This window comes from Strix uralensis, chromosome 4 (genome assembly GCF_047716275.1).
Source record: "Strix uralensis isolate ZFMK-TIS-50842 chromosome 4, bStrUra1, whole genome shotgun sequence".
NCBI classification, from domain to species: Eukaryota; Metazoa; Chordata; class Aves; order Strigiformes; family Strigidae; genus Strix; species Strix uralensis.
Window position 1 is genome coordinate 107,391,265 of NC_133975.1, and position 20,644 is coordinate 107,411,908.

At 53.1% G+C, this 20,644-nt stretch overlaps 1 protein-coding gene across 3 annotated transcripts; it reads left to right on the top strand.

The window, feature by feature from the left end:
• The first annotated feature begins 549 nt into the window (after positions 1-549).
• JDP2 (Jun dimerization protein 2) lies at positions 550-19,857 on the top strand. Of its 3 annotated transcripts, none has more exons than XM_074865218.1 (4): positions 550-642; positions 12,871-13,094; positions 17,824-17,928; positions 18,811-19,857. In XM_074865218.1, exons 2-4 carry the CDS (start codon positions 12,894-12,896, stop codon positions 18,994-18,996), a joined length of 492 nt encoding a protein of 163 aa, XP_074721319.1. In that variant the 5' UTR covers positions 550-642; positions 12,871-12,893; the 3' UTR covers positions 18,997-19,857. The 3 variants fall into 3 exon arrangements, with proteins under 3 accessions (XP_074721319.1, XP_074721320.1, XP_074721318.1); XM_074865219.1 differs by lacking the exon at positions 550-642 and adding an exon at positions 2,118-2,262; XM_074865217.1 differs by lacking the exon at positions 550-642 and adding an exon at positions 3,014-3,268.
• Positions 19,858-20,644: the final 787 nt, after the last annotated feature.

Consider the following 20,644-nt stretch of genomic DNA (forward strand, 5'->3'; position numbering starts at 1 on the left):
TGCTGGACTGGACCTTGCTCAGCCAGGTCATCAGCATCCTCTGAAATCTCCCTGGTTTTCCCTCTCCCTTCCCTCAGGATGCAGCAGTTGCAAGGGAGCTGCCATGCCCTGAAGGCAATTTGTGTGAATTGCTAGAGAGAGATTGTTTGTCAACCACATTGGGATCCCCCCAGCTTAAGGCACTAGAAGAGTCTGTCCTATCTGATCTAGGAGGATGAAGGAATGCATATGGGAAAAATACATCTCAGCTTCCACTTCTCCCTTCCCCCCAAGGTGAGGTGCCAAGATTAAAGAAATATTGGGGTTGTATACAAAGATGTATAGAAAGTATTCTGCCTCTCTGAAAACAAAAAGGTAAAAGAACAACAGCACGAGGAGAGTAGGAATGAGGATACGTGTGCGGTGTCCTGCTGAGCCAGGCTGTTACCTATAGGTTTGTAGGACAATTTGGGCAAAGTATATCCTATATTGAATGCAGCGTTCTGGAACCCTGTTCCTGCTTAGCTCCCCGACTGAATTCTCTTTCTCTTACTGAGACACAGGTGAAGAGGACAAGGCTGGAAGTGCTGGCAGTGAGACCTTGTGGAGGATGAATATGCTGAAAAGAAACAGTGACTGGCAAGCCAGGAGAAGGAAAACAAGGTAGGGTGGATGGTGCCTCTCTGTGCAGCTGGGTAAGAGGGGAGGATAGGGCAAAGGGATGGCAGTGTTGCTCAGTTTTATGACAGACTCCTCTTGTCTATAATGACCTGCCCACAGGGCCCGAGGACATGCAAGAAGTCTCAGAGGAATTTTATGGTTGTGAGTCCTAGCTGTGGTTCATCCTGTTTGGGAGACACATCTCATCTCTTTCCCCATTTACTTTGGGCATAGGCTCAGGCAGAGGGAGCTGGGTAGTGCCACTCAGCCTGGCAGTTTTGCTAACCACCCTAGTATTTTTTCTTTCCAAAGGAAAAGGAGCATTTCTGTCCTGAAGTGCTTTAGGAGCAACAGCCCTGGAGCATCCAGTACCTGTGGCAGGTCCAGCAAGGTCCTGCGGCTGTGCAGAGCTTTGCTTCCCAGAACAGTCTGGCAGATGCAGGTGGGAAGAGGCCAATGTCAGAGGGAGAGAGGAAGGAGGCAATTCAAATCCATGCAAATAAGTTATCAGGAAGGCCCCAGTGCACCACCTGCTCCCTCATCTCCACCTGACGTCATGGTGCTAGAACATGGGGCACCATGAGTGTGCCTGTGCCTCAGGCAATGCCCCAATGATGGCAAGAGAAGACCAAAGCAGCTGGGCAGGGGAGCCTTGAACCCCTCTGCTTCCTCCTGGCTCCTCTCCACCCCAGTCATAGGGCTGGTGGAGCTGGGGCTGACGGCCCTTGACCCATGTACGGGGGAGACAGCGTCATGTGGGGTGTGAGCAGGCCGGGCTGGGCTGGGGCGGGATGAGAAGGAGCTCACTTCCCACGGGGCAGCGGAGTTGCCCTGCAGCCCCCCGGGCCCCTGTGTCTTTGCTGCCCTGGGTGAGGTGGGGTTGGCGCTGGGGAGCCCTGGCCACTCTCTCTGGTCCTTTGCCTCCCTGTTCCCAGGCGCAGGACTGAGGAGCGGCGGCTCCGCACAGAGCCTTCCCCTGCGGGCCGGCTCCCCGGGGCTGCCCGAGACCAGGTCCGGGCGGGCGCAGGGGGGCGCGGAGCGGGGGGGGCAAAGCGGAGACAGGAGGGCAGGGGGGAGCGCGCACGGTCGGGGGGTGCGAGGTGCCCGGCGCCGTGGTGCGGAGGGGCCGGGGGGGGGGGGCCGGGGCTGCCGGCTGCGAGGGCACAAGGGTGCTAAGGGCTGACGGGCGAGGGGTGCGGGGTGCGGGATGCCGGAGTGTGGGCTGTGGGGTGCCGGGGTGCCAGTGCCCCGGCTGGTCCCACCCCTGCGCGGCGCTCCCCGCCCCGCGGCCCCGCTCCCCCGCCCTCCCTGACGTGTGGCGCTGGCAGCCCGGCCGGTTCCGCATTCCCGACCCCTCCCCGCAGCCCAGGGGCCGCTATATAACCGGGGCTGATGCAACCCACCCCGCCGCCCGCCACAGCCTGCGGGAGGCGCGCACCGGGGCGGCGGGGGGCGGCGGGCCGAGGCGCCCCGGCGGCGGCCGGCACCGACATCGGCACCCGGCGGAGCCCGGGGGTCGGGGCAGCGCCGCGCAGCCGGGCGGCGGAGGCGGCGGGGCTGAGCCTGCAGCCCGCGCCCGGCCCCTGCGGCCGGGGCACCCCGGCAGCCCGGTCCCCCTGCACGGTGGGTGCGGGCGCGGGCGGGGGGAGCGCCGGGCGGGCCGGGATTGCGGCGGGCGGGGGGGCGGCGGGGGCCGCCCGGAGGAGCATCCTGGCACCCCGCGGCGGCGGGCAGGGTGCTGCCCTCCGGGCGGGGAGGGGTCCGACCGCCAGCGGCCGGGCGCACCGCGGAGGTGTGGGGAGACCCTCCCGGGGGGGGGTGTGGGGGACGGGCAGAGCCGCGCAGGCGGCTCAGAGCGGCGCCGCTGCCTGGCAGCGGGGTGCAGCCCCCGGCCTGACCGGCTGCAGGGGCGGTGGGGAGCGGCCTCCCCCGCTTTCGGGTGCCCTCCCGGCCTCCGCTTCACCTGCCGGCCGGGCGCGCAGGTGAGGTGTACGCCCCCCCCCGCCCCGCCGCCATGGGAGAGCCGGCGCTGCGCTGAGACGTGCCCCCAGCCCGCGCGGCCCGGGGGGTGAAGGGGGCCCTGGAGGTCCCCCAGCGCTCGGTCCCAAGTCCGCTTTAGCAGTCAGGCGTGGAGTTGAATGGAAGTTGCATTCTTTTGCACGGTCTGCTCCAGGAGGCACTTTTCTTTTTCCATGGGAGGGAAATAGGTTTGAGAGCAAATTGGGGGAAAGGGAGAAATACCAAGAGAGCAAGAGCCACATTATGTTTCCATTTTCCTTTAATGAAGGCCCTGTGGAGGTGTATTTGAAAACACAGGGTCTCCTATGCCTTCAAGGAGGGTGAGAACACTGTGCTGGCTGGTTCCAGGGCCATATGCAGCGTATGGTGGCCAATGAAACGGGGCCTGGCTCGTTCTCTTGCTTGTCTTGGCAGCCTGTTCCATGGCTTGTATTACCAGCCCTGGAACACAACCACTGCCAAACTGTGTGTGTGTGTTTGGACTCCGAGAGCTCAGCAGAAACAAATGCTTCTGCAGCTCAGACCAAGATTTTTTAGCTAGTTTCGAGAAAACTTGCATGAAAAACTGTATCTGGAGGCTGTTGCCAGAGTCTGCACTGGGAATTTGCTGGTGAGTGCTTGCATGGGGACATCTGGGAATGCCAGTCATTGGAGTTCAGATTCTTAGTATGACTCCTAGTGATTCTAAAAAAGCAAAAACCTGCTCCTCTGGGGATGAGTGGGTGGGTGCTGGAGCTGCCGTCCAAACTGTCCGTGTCAAGTAGTGATTGGTTGTCCCAGGTTCCTGGGGTCTGGGGGATTAGCGAGACCTGCTGAGAGTTAACATGCAGGTTGCTGCCTCTGTCTCCTCACTGAGACATCTATGGATGCTTCTCCCTCCTCCTCACAGCTGAGCATTGAGCGTTTCCCTCCTTACAGGATGCAGAGGTCTCTGTGCTGCGGGCCTTGCCAAGGAAGAATGGGTACTCCCTCACACCTCTTGCCTCCAGCTGCCCTCTCCATCTGAGCAGTGTGTCCAACTAGGCTGCTCAAGCGCAGGCAGCACTGAGCATCTGCTCTGCGGTCTTCTTCCCTGTGCTAGTGTTTGCTGCTTCAGCTGCATTGCCTGGGCCGGGTACTTGGCAGAACGCAGTGTCTTGAGTGTGAAGCTGTTGAGAAGGTCTTCTCACTGCAGTAGGCTGTTCCTGGTGGACCTGGCCCCAAAACCAAGGGGGGCAGAGCCATGGTGTGTGGCATGGACCCCTTGCCAGCCTGCATGTGTCCTGCAGAGCCAGTGCAGCAAGGAGAGGGCATGGCAAGCCTGATGCCATCTGTCTTTGGCTGCTTACGTGGATTTCTCAGTTGCTTGGACTGTCCAGAATATCAGTACAAACATTGCAGGCTATTTTAGCATGCAGCCGGGGAGCTGAAGGTCCATATGGGCCTCTCAGCTGAGCAGGGCTGTTGCAAACTAGCCAGAGCTGGTCTTTATATGGATTAGAGGTCTTTGTGGATGACCCTGGCATTCAGGGCATAATTTTGAGGAGTTTGTAGGGGGGCCTCTCATCTCTGAGGCCATCCTTGGCCCCTGAGGGCAGAGCTCTGTGCTGGAGTAGGATTGTCTTCTTGAAGAAGATTCCAGCCCTGACCACATGTGGTCATGGATGGTCCTGGGGGATTTCAACAAGTCAGTCGTTAACCTCAGTGTCTGAGCTGCAGCCTAGCTCAGACCAGGATATTCCTTCCTCCTCAAATCTCTTTGAGCTGCTTCAGGCAGAACTAGGATAGTTTTTTACCTTCCTGCTCTGTACTGCCTTCCAGTGGGTGGTGCAGCATTATTAAATATCTGCCACAAGTAATTAATTGTGATCTCTACTAATAATATTGTGATAATTAATTGCAATTTTTTTGCCGTTATTGCAATTAATTGTTGCAATAGAGGAGCCTTGCTATGCTAGGTGCTGTACAAAACCCTGCTGTCATGGGTTGCTTGCAAGTCAATCACTGCATTGCAGTGGTGGGGGCAGTGTAATGCTAAACTAGAGCTTTTTACTACCCTGTGAAGATGTGGAGAAAAATGCTCAGGGAAAAAGGACTGTGAGCTGGCTGCTTTGCTAATGGAAAAGGGGGCGTTATTTCTAAACCTGAGGACTTGAGGACCAGTATCCCCCCCTCCTCATAATGGGGATAAGGAGTCAAAGCATCAGACAGGCAGGTGTGGGGGCCTGATGGTGAGACTCGGTTGGGTGGGGAGCTGCACTTCTGAGGCTGTCTGCTCTGAGCTGCCTTGAGGTTACAGTGTAGGGAGCTGTGTGCCTCCCTGATGGAGAAGAGGAGGGGGGCAGCAAGGCTCTCTGCATTCTTGTTTTTAGAAAGCTTTTCATCGCCTTCTGTCTGTGAGTGACTCGGATGTTCCTTCTGCCATCTGTGTGAAACTAGAAGTGCAGGACAGAGCCAGACTGTTCCCACTCACGAAATGGGTTTAGATTTCCATCTACTGAGGAACTGTCCTTCACAGCTCCTCCTTCTCCTTAGCATTGTAGGCCTGCAGTCCACTCACTGGAGCTTGGGAGTTTGGGATGGGACATTACATGTACGGATGTGCACAAACCCAGCAGCTCTTCTCCCACTGCATGGGGTTGCGTGGGAGAAGGGAACAGCAGGAGCAGCAGCTGGGTGTGTCTGTGAGAAGGGCACAGATGCTTCTTTGGCCCTGCGACCCCAGGGCCTGGTTGCAGGAGCGCTCTCCCTCTTGGGATGGAAATGGAGTGTGGAAGTAGCAAGGTACTATGGTGTCTAGCATACTGAGGCAGCATGCTGCACCTCCATCCACTTGGTGAGCCATTCTGTGATCGTGCCTTAAACTGGCCTTTAAATGAAGGGGGATCTGCCTGATGCAATAAAACTCTAATTAATGTTAAGTCCTTGGTAAAGAGAGGGCATGCACAACTTTGTCCCAGTGGGTGTCACTGCAGCTCTTCAATACAATACAGGTGGTGGGTTCTTGGTATCAACAGGTTCAGCAGATGAATGAATGAATGCACAGTGGCTGTTGTTAGAGTTCATGTTTGCCAGCACTACTGCATGGGTGTCTGAAGAGACTGGTTAAAACCAAAGGGCTTGGTTCCTGCTGTGTTCTGATGGTTGGCAAATAACTTCGGTACTGATAAGTGTGGCCTTTGGCACTGGCACTGCAAGTTACTACTTTTAACAATGCAGACCAGAAGAAGCTAAACAGGAGATGGGGTGACCTGCTGTAAGGTACTGCTTGAAACTAGATGCATCAGATGCATCTAGAACAGACAGCAGTTTTGTGGGAATGGGAAAGTATCACATGTTAGACAACAGAAGAAAACTGTAATTGCATGGCTCTGTACTTGTGGCACTGGGAATATGGGGTAGTGGCCTTCTGCCTTCAACTTCATCATGCTTAACTTGGCACTCACTGGGGGCTGAACCTTGAGGTGGAAGAAGGTCTGTAGGCTCCAGTGACCCTCAGCACCCTGCAGTCTCCCCAGCCAGAAGAGTCCAGATGGAAAAATGCAAGTGGCTCTGTGCTTCAGAGAAGGAGGGATAGCCAACTACCCTGTCTTTGTTTAGGAAGTTACATTCTTGGGGCATGAGAATTTGGGCATGTCAGGAAAGGGCTTTCATATAAATCATCCTTCTGCCAACAGAAAGAACTAGAAAGATGCAATGTATGACATACAGGCAGAGTGAACTTAATAGCTAGGAGCTAAAAAAAGTAAAAAATTACAATAAAGCCATAGTAAAGTCTAAGGAGCCAGAAGCTGCTTCTGATGGATGGTAGCGCTACTTCTGATCTCCACAGAGGAATTACTGCCTATTAGCCAGGAGCAGATGAAAGGCCAATTGCTGTGACTTAGGTGCTCCAAGGCAGTGTATACACATGGTGATAGTATGTTAAGTGCTAACACACCGATGAAGAGATCAAAGATCACTTGTATGGTGTCTTGCAGACCTTGGCAGTGCTCTGATGCATGGCAGCTGACGATAACAGCAGGCACCCAAGTCGAGCCTGGAGTGAGAGAACAACAGGCAAGTATAGCCTTGGTTCTGCAGGCAGCGTGGAGAAGGGCTGGTAGGACAGACTTTGCCTTAGTGCAACACTTAACACGGGCAAGAGAGAAACATGCTGGTATTTACAGAGTATCAGAATCTGCTGGCTGGCAATATTAGGTGCTAGACTGGCTCTCTGAGCATTGAAAGGGTACTTGGATCAACCATTGCAGATGTCAGAGCATGTAAAATAGCTTATGTTGGAAGAAACCATGATTTATAGACAGCAAAATTGAAAATAAGGTTGTAAACAGCCCTCACTCTTGCCAAGGAAGCTGACAGCAGAGATAAGACAGTAATGGCAATTTAGATAGAAGCGTGACTGTCGGACTGCTTTGGGATGTCGTGGTCCTCTCTGCATGATGATGCTGTTGATGCAGCAGCAACTGCATTGGGTTTATAAAGAAGCAGACAACACCTCTGGATAAGTGAGGATGCATAGGATGGTCCTGGGGGACAGTGGATACAAACTAAGGCAATTTCTACACAGGGAAATGAATGTATGATTTCAACACAGGTAGTCATTCCTGTGCCAGTTTTAGTCTGTGGGTAAGAATAGCACTGAAGAGGTGGCAGGAGGGGTGTGAATACAGGCTAGCAACCAGAGTACAAGCCCCTGGGGACATTGGGTTACGTGGATTATGCCTACGCATGTTAGATTTATGCTGTAACTGCTGTGCAAACATCAGCTCCTTCAAAAAAACAAACAGAGTCCCAAGAAAAAACAGCAGCAAAATCAGTATGGGAAGGAAAAAACCAACCCCAAGCAAATGAAGATTAGAACTGCAGGAGAAGGAATAGGAGGGTGTGCAGGAACAGTGTCACCAAGGAAGCTGAGCAACTGCATGGAACAGTAACAACTTGGTAAAGCTTCTTGCTACTAGGTTGTGGGCTCCAGAAAATAACAGACCCTGGCAATAGGAGAAAAACTATGAGTAATGGGTGCTGCTTTTAAGAAATATTAAATCAATCAGTGTCACAGACTGTTGACCATAGGGGTGTAATTGGGGGACAAAGTACAGAAACACTCATCACTGATGGGAAAGATGCAGCAAAACCAAGGTGAACAAAAGAAGCTGTACTGTTAGCTTTTTGGTGATGAGGCTGCTGATCAAATAACTGAGCTTGACCTGAGCTTGACCAAGACCACAACAAAAATGGTGCCAAAGCAAGGATGCAAAAGTGACTGCAATAATTAGGACGGTTTACAGACATTTCGGCAAGAGGTCAAGTCTTGTGTTACAGCATTTTAACCAGAACAAGGGGAGTCTAGAGGCAAAACTAAGGAAATACAAACTGAGTTTTGACCCGTGAAATCATGTGTTGACAAGATTTTTGCTGCAAGGATAGTTGCTGAAGAGAACATTGAATGATACAAGCTGCTCATCGCTGAACTGAAGTTTTAAGAAAGCCTTCTCTGTCTTCTAATTCAGTCTGGAGCATCTTGATGTCGTGGCATGAAATGATGAATAGCATCAGTGCAGAAGGCACAGCTACGGTGAATGTAAACTTGAGCAGCTGGCGTCATGCAGATCCCAGTGTCAGATGTAAGACTGCACATTCTCTTTCCCTTCACTGCTTTGCTTTACTGTTGGCTTCATTATGTGAAAAAGCATAGCTGATACAATGCAGGAATTGTGTGGTTCAGCCGTAGGACACCAGAAAGCTAGGTTTTACTGAACTCACAACGTTTCTCAGCTTGTGTAAGGAGACATTGAAAGACTGCCTGGCACCGAGGAAAAAAGACTGTGTTAATATATCAGTTATGAAAAGAAAAAGAATCTAATAAGAAGCCCAGCTAAAGCACTGTGCTAGAAAGTGAAGGAATACAGAGGTGAGTTGGTTCCTGTACCTTAGAAATAACAAACACTGCAAAAGAATATCCAGAAAGGAATTGGGAATTGGCAAGGCACCAGCCATATTCACCCATCCAGCAAGATGTGGCTATTGAAAAACTGCAACTTAAAGGTCCAACTCAGATCTTGAGCTTCAAAGTTATTTCTGCCCTGCCATGCAAACGTGGTAGAAATATGCTGGAGCTATAGGTAGGCATGTCAATGTCTTCCAGGGTAACAGCCTTGGGAAGAAGACCAAAGTATTAAAGACAGTTATATGCCTTGGCTTTTTTGACATGATTGAAATACAGCTTCTTACCTCTAGCGTTAACCAGAAAAGAAGGTTAAAGTAGCTGGGACTTGGGATGAAAGGAAAACCTCTTACAGGAGGAAGAGGCAAAAAGAGTGGGATGAGAGTCCCTCTGATTAGCAGGGAGTGACAGTGCCTATGGCTGAGGGACATTGAGGGCTGGGCAGTGTCATCTGTCACTGCACCCCTGATCTGCAGAGAGGGATGGCATCTCTCCTCGTTACCTTATTTTCATAGTCATAGCCCTGCTGGGAATGGTTTTATGTTCCTCTCCAAGGTCTAACTCAGCTTGACTCTTGGCAATTCTCAATGTGCTCCTGAGCTTCCTGACCCCTGAGCAAGATTTTGCTTGTAGAAGTCACTTTCCCCCTTCCCACCTAGTTCTCAGCTCATCTTAACGTGCAGGTTCATGTTCTTCCAGGTGGCTCCTGGTGCTTTGTTTTGAACAGCTTTAGATTTAGTTTACACTGATGCAAGTGTGATGTGGGCTTTGGCAGTGCAGTCTCTGGATCCAGGATGGTTTTAGAGCATGTTAGATAGTGGGCCAGCTCCTTCACTCCAACCTGTGCCTGGTGTCCCACCGGTACAGAGGCTATTTCAAGGTATATTAAGCTACCAGATCAAGGTGGCAGAGAAAAAAAGTAGGCCAGAGAAAGCACAGTGTTTTCTCAAATCTTTAGCCAGTTGTCCTCAGGGAGCTGCCCCAGGCTCAGGAGTGCAGGGGGATGCTCAGTGGTCAGGTAGTCCCACAGTCTGGAGAATAGATTTCTCCTCCCTCCTTATTTCATAAATTGCAGTGACCTGAATTCAATCTAGCTGAGGACCTGGACTGTGCAGTCCAGCACCTGGGTGGTGTCAGCTGCATGTTGTGATGGAGGACCACAAATTAAAACCAGGTCCCCCAAGTCCAGAATGGATTTAGGCATCCAGTGCTGGGCTCAAGTCATTTCCCAGACTGAAGCCTGTGAAAGAGTAGGTCAGGGCCCCAAATCAGTGTGTGCCGTAGCAGCTCACATGTATTTGCAGGAGGGAGACTTCAAGAGGGTGTTCATATACTTTAGCTACTGATTTTTTTTTTTTTTTTTTTTACTGAAGACCAAACTGTTCAAGCTGGGGATGGACATGTATGGGATTGCTGGTGAGGGGGTGTGCAGCAGCTGGCCCAGGGTGTGCTGCTGTTGGCAGGCTTCTTCCCTAGTGCCACAGCATGTTGTCTTAGTGGCAGCAGCTGGGAAATGGCTAGCTCGGCAGTGTGTGCAGCTATCCCAGAATGGTAGGTTGAATTTAACTCCACACAGCTGAGTCCTGTGGCAGTATGTCCTCGGAAGAGTCTCTGGAGTCACCTCCCCTTTGCCATGCCACCTCACTGACCCACTGCTTTCCTGCTGGAGAGGGACAGTCTCTGAGGAAGATGATAGGGATTTAGGCTCTGTCCCCAAATAACTTTTTTGCATTTTTCTGTCTGGAGCACAGCCTAGGGTAGGATGGTGCCCAGTCTCTGGAGGAGTGAAGCATCTTAGCTGTGTGTAGGCCTGAAAGGAAGGGGAGGGAGGTAGTGTGCAGCTTCAGAGCCCTGCTGTGAGCGGGCGTCTCCTGCCACCATACAAGGCAACCACTGCAGATGTGGAATTACAGCTGTCTGGTTTAGAGATCTATGGAAGAATGAATTCTTTGGATCAGTTTAGGTCCTTGCAATCTCAAAGTTGACGTATAGTCTTTTCTGATGTTAAGTATCATTACCGAGTATTTTCTTTCTCTTCTGTCACCAAATGGGCAGGAGTCCATTTCATCATGGTAGTATCACTTTGCTTCAGAAGTTATTTATCTCTCCTATCATTCCCATCTTCTCCTTTTCAGGCTTTAACGCCCTTGTGCAGATCACCTCCCCCAGGCCCAGCTTCCTCCCCTCTGCATACCAGCACTGCTGAGCACTGGCCTGCTCTCCCCTTTCTGGTCTTTCCTCCTGAAGGATGACTGGAGCAGAGGGCTTGATTCCTACTTGCCACCTCTTTATGGTCAGGGTCTTGCTGGATTTGCTTTCCATGCTCTTTCTCAAGTCCTGTTGGTCACCGCTGCTGTCTGCCAAGCAATGTCTGCCAGGGGACATCTCGTGCTGACACCTGGACGTCTGCAGTGGCAGATTAGAGTGTATGACAGCTCACACAGTATTGCAGCTTGTAGGTATGTTCTGATGCAAATCCCCTTGCCTGTCACACCAGTACAGCTTGCACAGCACCTGTGCTGGGAGCTGTGGAACTTGCATTAGCCTCTCTAACCTGTGTGATTGGCTTTCCTTCCCTTCTGCTGCATATCTCCTGTTCCTTCACATTAAAAAATATACCAAATAATCTCCTGGGTAAAGAAAAGTGCCAGTGTCAAGAAATCCTTAACTTCTTGGCTTGTCATCATTAACCCTGTTCAACCTGCTCCCACTGACCTTGCTTGAGGAGGGGGGTTGGACCAGGCGATCTCCAGAGGTCCCTTCCCACCTCAACTGTTCTGCAACTCCATGATCCCACAGTCCTATCTCACATGCAGCTTTACTCAAGTTTTCAGCCTGGTACTGACATAGATTTGTCACCCCAGGATGGTAAGTGCTGAGCAACTGTGGCAGCTGACTTGATAATGTGTGTGTGCCTCCACTTAGCACAGCTGTACTGCCTGGACCAAAAGCCTGCATTGCCTGCTCAGCAGCTGAGAGTGGATGCTTTGGAAAGAGCAGGGCAAGTGCATGTTATCCCTTGCTTAATGCACCTTCTCACTCTGGCAGTTGGTGCTGTCAGCTACCAGGAGTTTGTGCAGAGTGATGTGACTGATGGTCCTTTGTGGACCCCTCTTCCATGAGTTTGCCCAACTGCTCGTTGAATCATGTCTTCTGACTGGCTCTAGTGGTTGCAGGAAGCTGCTCACAGATACTTTGGGTCTGCTCCATTAGCCTGTTCCTCTTGATATCGCTTGTCCCTCCACCCGCTGCATGAGTGCCTCTTGGCACAGGGACAGGGTGGGGTGGATGCCTGGAAGCTCCCGGGGTATGCTGGGACCGGTCTGCTGGGCACAGCAAGGAGAGCAGTGCACAAGCACTGGGACATGTGGTTGAGTTGAGGTGGGGAGAAAATGATTACTGTGTGGACAGAAGTTGACTTTGCATGTTGTAACTGGGTCACTTGTGAGTGTCCCAGTCCAGTTACACAAGCAGGGATGTACTTGTGCTGTAGCCAATGACCACTTGCTCCCTTTGCTTTTTGGCTGATATAACAGCTCCAGCTCTACGGGCTTCCCATTTTAGGTATAACTTTATTTCTTTATCTCTTAGCTATTTGTTCTTCATGTATCCTGGTAATTTCCTTTCTTCTGCCTATAAGTGGCTTGCCAAAGTTTGTCCCAATCCTATTCTCGCTTGTGCTGATAGAAGAAGCCTTTTGCACCTTGCTCTGTTTCCCCTCCGCTCCAGCCTTTGCTTCCTTATGTCTGTGCTGGGAGATGTTTGTTCATTGGCAGGTTTTTCTCTCCTGGTTTTATCCCTGGTCCTCATGTGCCATGTCCCAGCCCTGACCAGTGGGCTGAGCCTGCCCAGAAGAAATGCAGCCTAAGGCATATTATAGCCCTCTGTGCCATTTTCTTGTCCTAATAACCTACACATTAATCAAAACTCAGTTAAGAGCAAACCTTGATTTTTCTGCACTCCAGTGACAGGTGTGCCAAAACCAGTAGTCCATGGGACCACATCACCGTCGTTGTAGCCAGCTCCTGTTCTTCTGATGCTTTGCTTCTCAGGTCTCTTTCTGTCCTGATCTATGTACCGGCAGCATATCCTTCCTAGCAGGATTCATATATTTTGCTTTCTATCACCCAGATTCTGCTTAGTCCTTGCCTTTGCCACCCCTGGGGAAGAGCAGCTGCTTTCCCTGGTTTGCACCCCGTTAGGTGATGGTCTGTAGAATAAATTTGGCTTGTGTCGTGAGGCCCTGTAGCTGGATTGTAATGGGCCATGTCTCACTCTCCCTCCAGCCTACGAAGCTGTTTCCCCTGCTATGATGCCAGGGCAGATCCCCGACCCGTCCCTGACGGCCGGCGCACTGCCTGGGCTTGGCCCTTTGACAGGACTGCCTGGCACAGCCCTGACCGCCGAGGAGCTGAAGTACGCTGACATCCGCAACATCGGGGCCATGATCTCGCCGCTCCACTTCCTAGAGGTGAAGCTTGGGAAGAGACCCCAGCCCGTGAAAAGTGAGGTGAGTCTTGGGGGCTGCTGTCTGCAGATGGCCCTGCAGGGCTATTGCCTGCACCTGCCTGGGTTTCTCTCGTGCCTGTGCTTGGGTTTCCTGCCAGGGTGGCCAGAAGCATGTTTTATAAGCATGTCATGCTGCTTGTTTGGTGATGTGCACACGTGTTGACAGCTGCTCCACCAGCTACCTCTTTGCTATGCCTGAATTTCTGTCCCTGCAGCAATGGTGGCCTCAGTGTCCCAGGCCTGACCAGTCCCATGCAGCCGTTGGGGGACAGCTAAACTCAAACCCAGCCAGGTCTGGCACAGCCAACATGTCCCTGTGTTGGGGCACGCACCGAAAGGAGAAGCCAAACCAGCCCATCAGAGGGCTTGCTTTCATCCCATCTCCAGTGCCAGTGAGCCCTTGGTGCTGCTGGTGTTGCCTTTCCTGTGGGGACAAGGTGTGTGAGTGAGCGGTGCTGAGCGGCAGCAGTGACTCAGTTTGTGCCGCAGGTTCTGCTGGCTGGGGCTGCCCCTGCCCCGCTGCTCAAGGGGGCCCTGGTTCACATCAGGGCTCCTGGGATGAGGAAGGTGGGTGGCTTCTGCTCAGTACCGCAGACTGACGTGTCAGAACCAGGCCGCAGAGACTTGGGAGACACTTGCACAGTGTTTTCCTTGTGTGTCTGTCTCGTGTTGGTTGTCCAGTCTTTGCCTCCTTGACCCTTGCTGCACTGGTGGTGAGTGTTTGCACCTCCCACTGCCTGTGGGAGCTGGGAACCCATCAATTTGGAGGCCCTGTGTTGGTGAAGGTGGTGGCTGCTGTCATAAGGTCTGATAAACAACCGCTCTGAAGAGTGCATTTGCTCCTGTGTGAGGATACCTCAGATGATGCTGTGTGAGGATGGGGTGATGTGCATTCTCTGGAGACGTTAGCGAGGAGGTGCTAGATGATGTGAAGAGCTGCCTGTGATGAGCTGTGAGATGAAGGGAGTAAAACATCAGTTCCAGGGAGCAGCCCTCTCTCCAAATGGTGCTGACACTTGACTTGGCCCAACTCTTACAGCAAAAGTGCAGCAGCACCCAGGTCCACCTGCCAGGAGGGTGCCTGTTCCTTTCCCCCAGCCCCTTGCAGTGGACTCCTGTGGGGAGGACTGGTACAATGGGCTCAATCTGATCACCTTACACAGGAGCTCTGTGACCGAGGGGGTGTCCAGTCAGCTCGTGCAGCATCCCATGGAGATCACCTGGGGATGGACTGGGCAGCTCCACAATAGCAGGAGCTGAGGCCAGGATGCTGCGGGAAGCCATCAGAAGGGCCTGGGGAATGCTAATGGCCTCTATGGGCAAAGCAGTCATGGGTTGGAAGCTGAAGCTGAATGCTGTCCCAGCTCTTGGCCTGGGTATCATGCAGCAAATGATGCAGGTGCAATGCCTGCCTTGCTTCATGGATTGGGGAAGAAAGAGGGAGTCTAGCTGTGCTGTCTTCCCAGGCACAGCACCTTTCCTGGCGTGTTTTGGGCAGCTCTGAGCTGGCCCTGCAACAGCTGCTTTTGCTTGGTGGACATGGGCATGTCTCACTGGCCTCTGTGTAGCAGGGACAGGGCAGCCCTGCCCCATAGCAGGTAGTGGAAGTGCTGAGTGTCCTCTGAGCCAGTTGTTGAGACACCATGTGGAGGAAAGATAAGGGGAAATCCACTGGCAGCCCCCACACAGCTGCCTTCCCTGCAGCCGGTTCCTCCCCTGTGTGGCCTGTGAAGCTGAGGAGTTGAGGACAGCAAATGGAGCTGCCCCTGGTACAGGCTTTGCAGTGAAAGCCTGGGGGAGCTGAAGCAGTAGCTGCTTATCCCATGAGTAGCCAAGAAGCTGCCCACGCATAATTTTGCAATGCAGTCTGCAGCTGCCTTCCTCTCACAGGGAGCCGTAGCCCAGGGATGCTGGGTACCGGCATGCCATGCTCTGTGCAGCACTTGGGAGGGCAGGCTGCTCCCCCTGAGCTGGGGCACAGGCAGCTTTCTCTGACGTGCTGGGGGGACCAGCATCTCTGGGCAGCGGGGTGTTTGTCCCTGGGAGCGTACACAAAACCCACTCAGTGGGTGCTGGGCACTGGCTTCCCTGCAGGGTGGTGGACAGCCCCACTGGGCAGGCTGCCCTCCTCTTGGGGCAGAGGGAGACAGGTGCTGCTGGGCTGCTCCACCATCAAAACCCACCTGGAGTGCTCCCCCTGGGACACAGCCCTGCTTCTCAGGCTGATGATCACTTCTGTCCCTGATGCTGCTGGCTGAAGCAATTCAGGAGGCAACCCCAGACCCACAGGGTTCCCCTGGAGATTGGCTACTGAAACATGCTGTGGGGTTCTACACCATCACTGTCCCTTGTGCCTCTGAGTAGAGTCCTAACCCCAGAACCAGGGCCATGTCACATTTTTGAACCGAAATCAAGCAGAAGCAGAGAGGGGGAAACCTGCTTTCTTGAAGTTACAGGAGCTGTGGTCAAAAAGCAGAACCAAGAGTTCAAGCTGCCACTATCTGTGCTGAGCCACCCTCCTTGAGCATCTGTACCCCATCTAAAGGACATGGGCCTTTCCTGGGCCCTCTGTGGGGTGGAGAGTGGAGCTGAAGGGCACAGGGACAGGTCACTTCTATTCTCACTGAATGGAGCAACAGGGCATGGAAATGTGTCAGGCAGTTCCCAGGGACACTGTGAGGCTTGTGCGGTCACTGCTTGCTCTTCCAGTTCCTGCTACAACCTGAGATGTACCTTGCAGGAAAGTTTGAGGTGTGTTTCTTGAGCTGTGAGCATGTGTCCCCTCTCTGCACCCTCCTAATAATCCTTAAACTAAAAGGCCAAGAAGTTAAGGGGTAGAAGAGTAGTTGGTAAATGTGTGGAGGGGAATGGTGGCTACCCTGATGTCCACCTCCTCTTAAACTCTGAGTGGAAGTTTTGTAAGAGCTGCTTGTGCCTTTGCTGTGGGGATATCCTGGTCCTGCCAGGAGGAAAAGGCAGTAGAGTGTGGAGTTAGAGCAGAGTAGTGAGAGCTGGCCACTTCTAACTGGACTTGGGAGCATTAGTGCAGTTCCCATCCTGGTTCTCCCAAGCATGGTGCATGATGCCCCATGGCACTGTCTTGGCAAAGGAATGGTGGCAGCCTGGCATTACAGAAGTCTGTGCATAGCTTGTGCTGACTTTGCTTAATATTTTAGCCCCAGGTAAAATAGCAACTTTAGTATAAAGCTTGGGAAGTAAGGTAGAGGAGACGCAAAAGCTATTAGTGCTACAGAACTTGTACGTTGTCTTCTAAGGCATGCTGCATATTGGACATACAGCTTGCTTAAGGTACCCTTCACCCTAACTCTGACAGAGTCAGTGTTTCATCCCGTCCTTGCACATCACGTTGAGATGTTTTTAAGATGTTTTGGTTAGTGGGCTTTGGACTTAGTGAATGTCAGCAGTGTGCACAGTTTGCTGTGGACGATGGCACCTGCAGCTTTCATTTCCTGCAGGGACCTGTGGGGTCATCTGGTGGCCCCCCACACCCACCACCACTCTGTGGTCTTGGCACTGGGAATCTCTGACTTTCCTTTTGAGGTGACTAAGCCCAAGCGCTAGAGCAACAAGACTGTTCAGATGGTGTGTGCTGCAAGAGGCTTGTCTGGGAGATGTGTCCCTCAACCCCACTGACTTGAGGAAGTGTGAAGGAAAGGATGTTGCAAGGAAAGGAAGACTGGAGCTGCCCTTAGAGAAGGTGCAAATAGGCTGTGGAAGTGCTCATAAAGCAAAAGTTGCTGCCACTGCATTTGAAAAGATGTGTGCTGTCAGGTATCAGCTGATAGAAATGAAGCAGTTCAGTCTGACATCTCAAATTTTGGAGTCCCGGGCCAAAGATGGATGAAGACACTGGGATCTTTTCCTCCCAGCCATGCTACAAAGTGAACCTGGGTTCTGACTTCACAGGGCTTTCCAGCACTTAGATTTTTTTTTTTTTCCTTGAAGGAGTTGGTTTGGGTTCTCAGATGTAAGCATGCCATAGGCCACTTACATAGGCTTTGTAGTAAATATCCTTAAATACTTTGATTATGGGTTTCCAACCCATAGGGCTTATTGGCCTGGCCTGTGTGGTTTGAGTCAGACAGCACAGAGCAACTGAGTCATGGTGAACAGCGCAGGCACTGCCATGTTCTGCTTCTTTACAGGGGATGTGGGGCCTGTCCCCACCTTACCATGGTGGCCCTGTGACTCGGCCAGCGCTGGAGCTGCAGCAGACAGTCCCATGTACTGGAATGGGGGGGACAGCCAGGCCCAGCTGGGGGATCTTTCAGGTTTCTCTGCCTCTTGCCCTTGGCTCTGTGTGTGATGCTTTGTATGACTGTGCTCACAGAGTTGTGCCTGTTAGGCACAGTTTGTCACACAGACATCTATCTGTGCAGGATGGGGCTCTATTCCCCTTGTTTCTGCCCTCTCTCAGGGAGGGAGCAGCCCTGAAAAGAGCTGTCTGTCCCCTGCCAGCTGGGTCACCAGCTGTGGGTACTGCACTGGGCTCCCTCCCCTTCTCCCCACAGAGTGGAGTCAGAGGCCGTGGCAGCGGCATGCCTGGTTCCTGGTGCAGATTAGACCACTTTGCTGGTGGCCACTGGCATGGGTGGCTGCCACCCCTCCTCCTTGCCTGGCCACTGGTGGGGTTGCTGGGTGCTCACCCCCACCTCCTACCCTGCCCCACACCTGCCAGCTCTGACCTGGGCTTCTCTGTCTTGTTGCAGCTGGACGAGGAAGAGGAGAGGAGGAAAAGGCGCCGGGAGAAAAACAAAGTAGCAGCAGCACGATGTCGTAACAAGAAGAAGGAGAGGACGGAGTTCCTGCAGCGGGTGAGTGCCCTGACCTGTTCCAGGGCACGGTGGGGACCTTGGCAGGGGCACCTACCTAGAAAGGTGCCCCAAATGTGGGCAGTGCTCCCTCCTGAACTGCCTCTCTGCCTCCCCTTGCTCCTGTGCCCTTACCTGGGAAAATACAGGCCCCCTTCCGCCCTTTCCACAAGGCTGTGAAGGTGGTGGCCATGTGTATGCCCAGGCAGAGCTCACGGGCATCCCTATGCCTGTGGTATCAGGGATGGAGAGGGCTGGAGGTGGGCTCTGGGCTTGCGGGAGAGAGGGCTGATAGTGTCCCTGCCTCAGCGCTGGAGTAGGAGCGGCTGTGGGAGTGTGGCACAGGACAGGGACTGACAGCGTGCTGGCCAGTTGCCCAAATTCCTGGAGGTTTCCCTGTTCAGAGGCCAGATGCCCTCTCAGCCATGACCCCAAGGCAGAAAAGCTCTTACAGCACCTTGCTGCTTTTCTGCAAGGGATGGTGGGACATGGGCAAATGACCCAGTGGGGGACAAGGAGGCATTTCACAACGGCAGATCCCTGTGGATGGGGGGTGAAAACTTAAACATGGGTTTGTTTCTGAACACCTTTCTAGACCATGGAAAGCAGCCAGGCAGGATTTTTGCTGTGGTGCAGCAGAGACCTGTCCTAGGAGGTGGCTGTGTATTTCCTTGCAGTGGCACTAAGTAACGTAAGGCAGCGGCAGGGGGCTGGGGATAAACTGCTTGGAGGGACCTGGTGCCTTGGCAGACCTTCAGGCTGCTCCTGTGCTGCAGGGGCTGAGGGGCAGCACTGAGCAGAGATGGCTTGTTGGCCAAATTGTTTCTCCTTGTATCTTGTCCTCTTGGAGTAAAGTCACATACGGTTGTGTTTCTGTCCTGCTAGGAGTCTGAGCGTCTAGAGCTCATGAACGCTGAGCTGAAGGCCCAGATAGAAGAGCTGAAACAGGAGAGGCAGCAGCTGATCCTGATGCTGAACCGGCACCGTCCCACCTGCATCGTGCGGACAGACAGCATCAAGACACCCGAGAGTGAAGCCAACCCGCTGCTGGAGCAGCTAGAGAAGAAGTGAAGGTGGCACTGGGCCAGGAGGAGAAGGCAGTGGTGCAGGGTCTTCCAGGGTCTCTAATGTATGTACTGTATGAAGAACTGTGCACCCAGGCCTGGTGCAGCCAGGACCCAGTGGGCTTCCTTGGGAACGATGGACCAAACAAATATGGGGACAGAGAAGATCAGGAACCTGTCAACCATGTACTCTGAGGCTGAACCCGGGAGCAGGGCTAGTGGCGCTGGTGAGGGCAACCTCCCTGTGATACCTCATCCCTGCCCTTCAGCCTGCTCGTGGCCCCAGGGACGCCCACGAGGAGCATGCGCCTTGTGGGGAGCAGGGCCCGCAGGCGGAGGAGTGGTGGCTGCATGGTGCCTGCCAACGCCCTGCCCAGAGGCTGCTGCCGCTCCTGGCACACGCTCTGGAGGGAAACCCGAACCCAAGAACCGCAAACACTTGATGCAGCCCCGTCTGGTGGGCAGACCTGTCGGGGCTCGGTGGCGCAGGCGCCCCCCACAAGCACACTCTCAGTATAATGTTTACAGCCCAGCTGTCCGTGTCGGCCGTGCTTTTGAATGCACATTTTTACACTTTTTTAAAGTATTTTTTACAAAGTTTTTATACAGCGATCTCTATATGGATTTATATAATCACTAGATGTGATCCCATAGAAATGTATGTTATGATGGTCTGTTTGTTACAAACACATATGCCACAGTTATCTCCATTGTGTTACTTGTCTGGTAGTGTCTGGCTCCTTCCCCAGTGTGCTGGGAAAGGGGTCCAAGCCGCCCTCGGCAGTGGTGTCGCTACCCTTTCCATCCATGTATGTCCTTCATAATACTCAGTTCTGTATCTCTCAGTAAATGTTACCTTTACATACACCATCCTCCTGTGCTGTGTCTGAGTCAGACCACAGTGGGCTCTGGCCAGAGCTTGGCACCATGGCAGCATGTGCCAGGTCTGACCATGCTGTTCCTGGCTGAGTGGGATGGTGGAGCTGATCCAAGAGCCGGTTTTGGTGGTTCTTTGTTAGCAGCCATGGGCCAGGTGAATTCACCCTGGGGAAGCTGGGAACCTCAGAAGCAGCTCTGACCATTGTCAAGCAAGAAGTAGCTCAGTGCTGCACCGAAGAGGGCAGACTGGGCATGGCTTGTGGGCTGGAAAGGCAGAGATGTGAGACAGGGAGATCATCTCATCCTTACCTGGTCCGTCTTGTTTCAGGCCTGAATACAGCAGCTTGAACTCATTGCAGAGACAAGAAGGAGAGGAGGGAAGCTGTCACAGTGTTCTTGTGGTGGTGATCCCTACATGGAAGGAGGTGGACAACAGTTCCTCTGGGTCTTGGCCAGGTCCTAGCCTTGCCCCTAACTGATGTGCTGGGAAAGCTCCTAAAGCTTGCCCTGGGCTTTGGCCAGTGCTGAGCACTGGGGTGGGGAGGCTGAGAAGATAATCAGCCAGGTGTGCTTCAGATGCTAGGACTGAAAGAGTTAGCATCCCCATATGAATAACCAAGTCCTGACATTATTGCCGTGTTCCTGACTCTTAGATATGACGGTAGTGGGAAGGTGCCTTGGTCCGGACTGGGGCAGGCCCCATCTCACACATCAACACCACTGAGGGCTGTCTCGGAGGAGCAGTGGTACACCCAGTCTTCTCCCAGTTGGTGTCC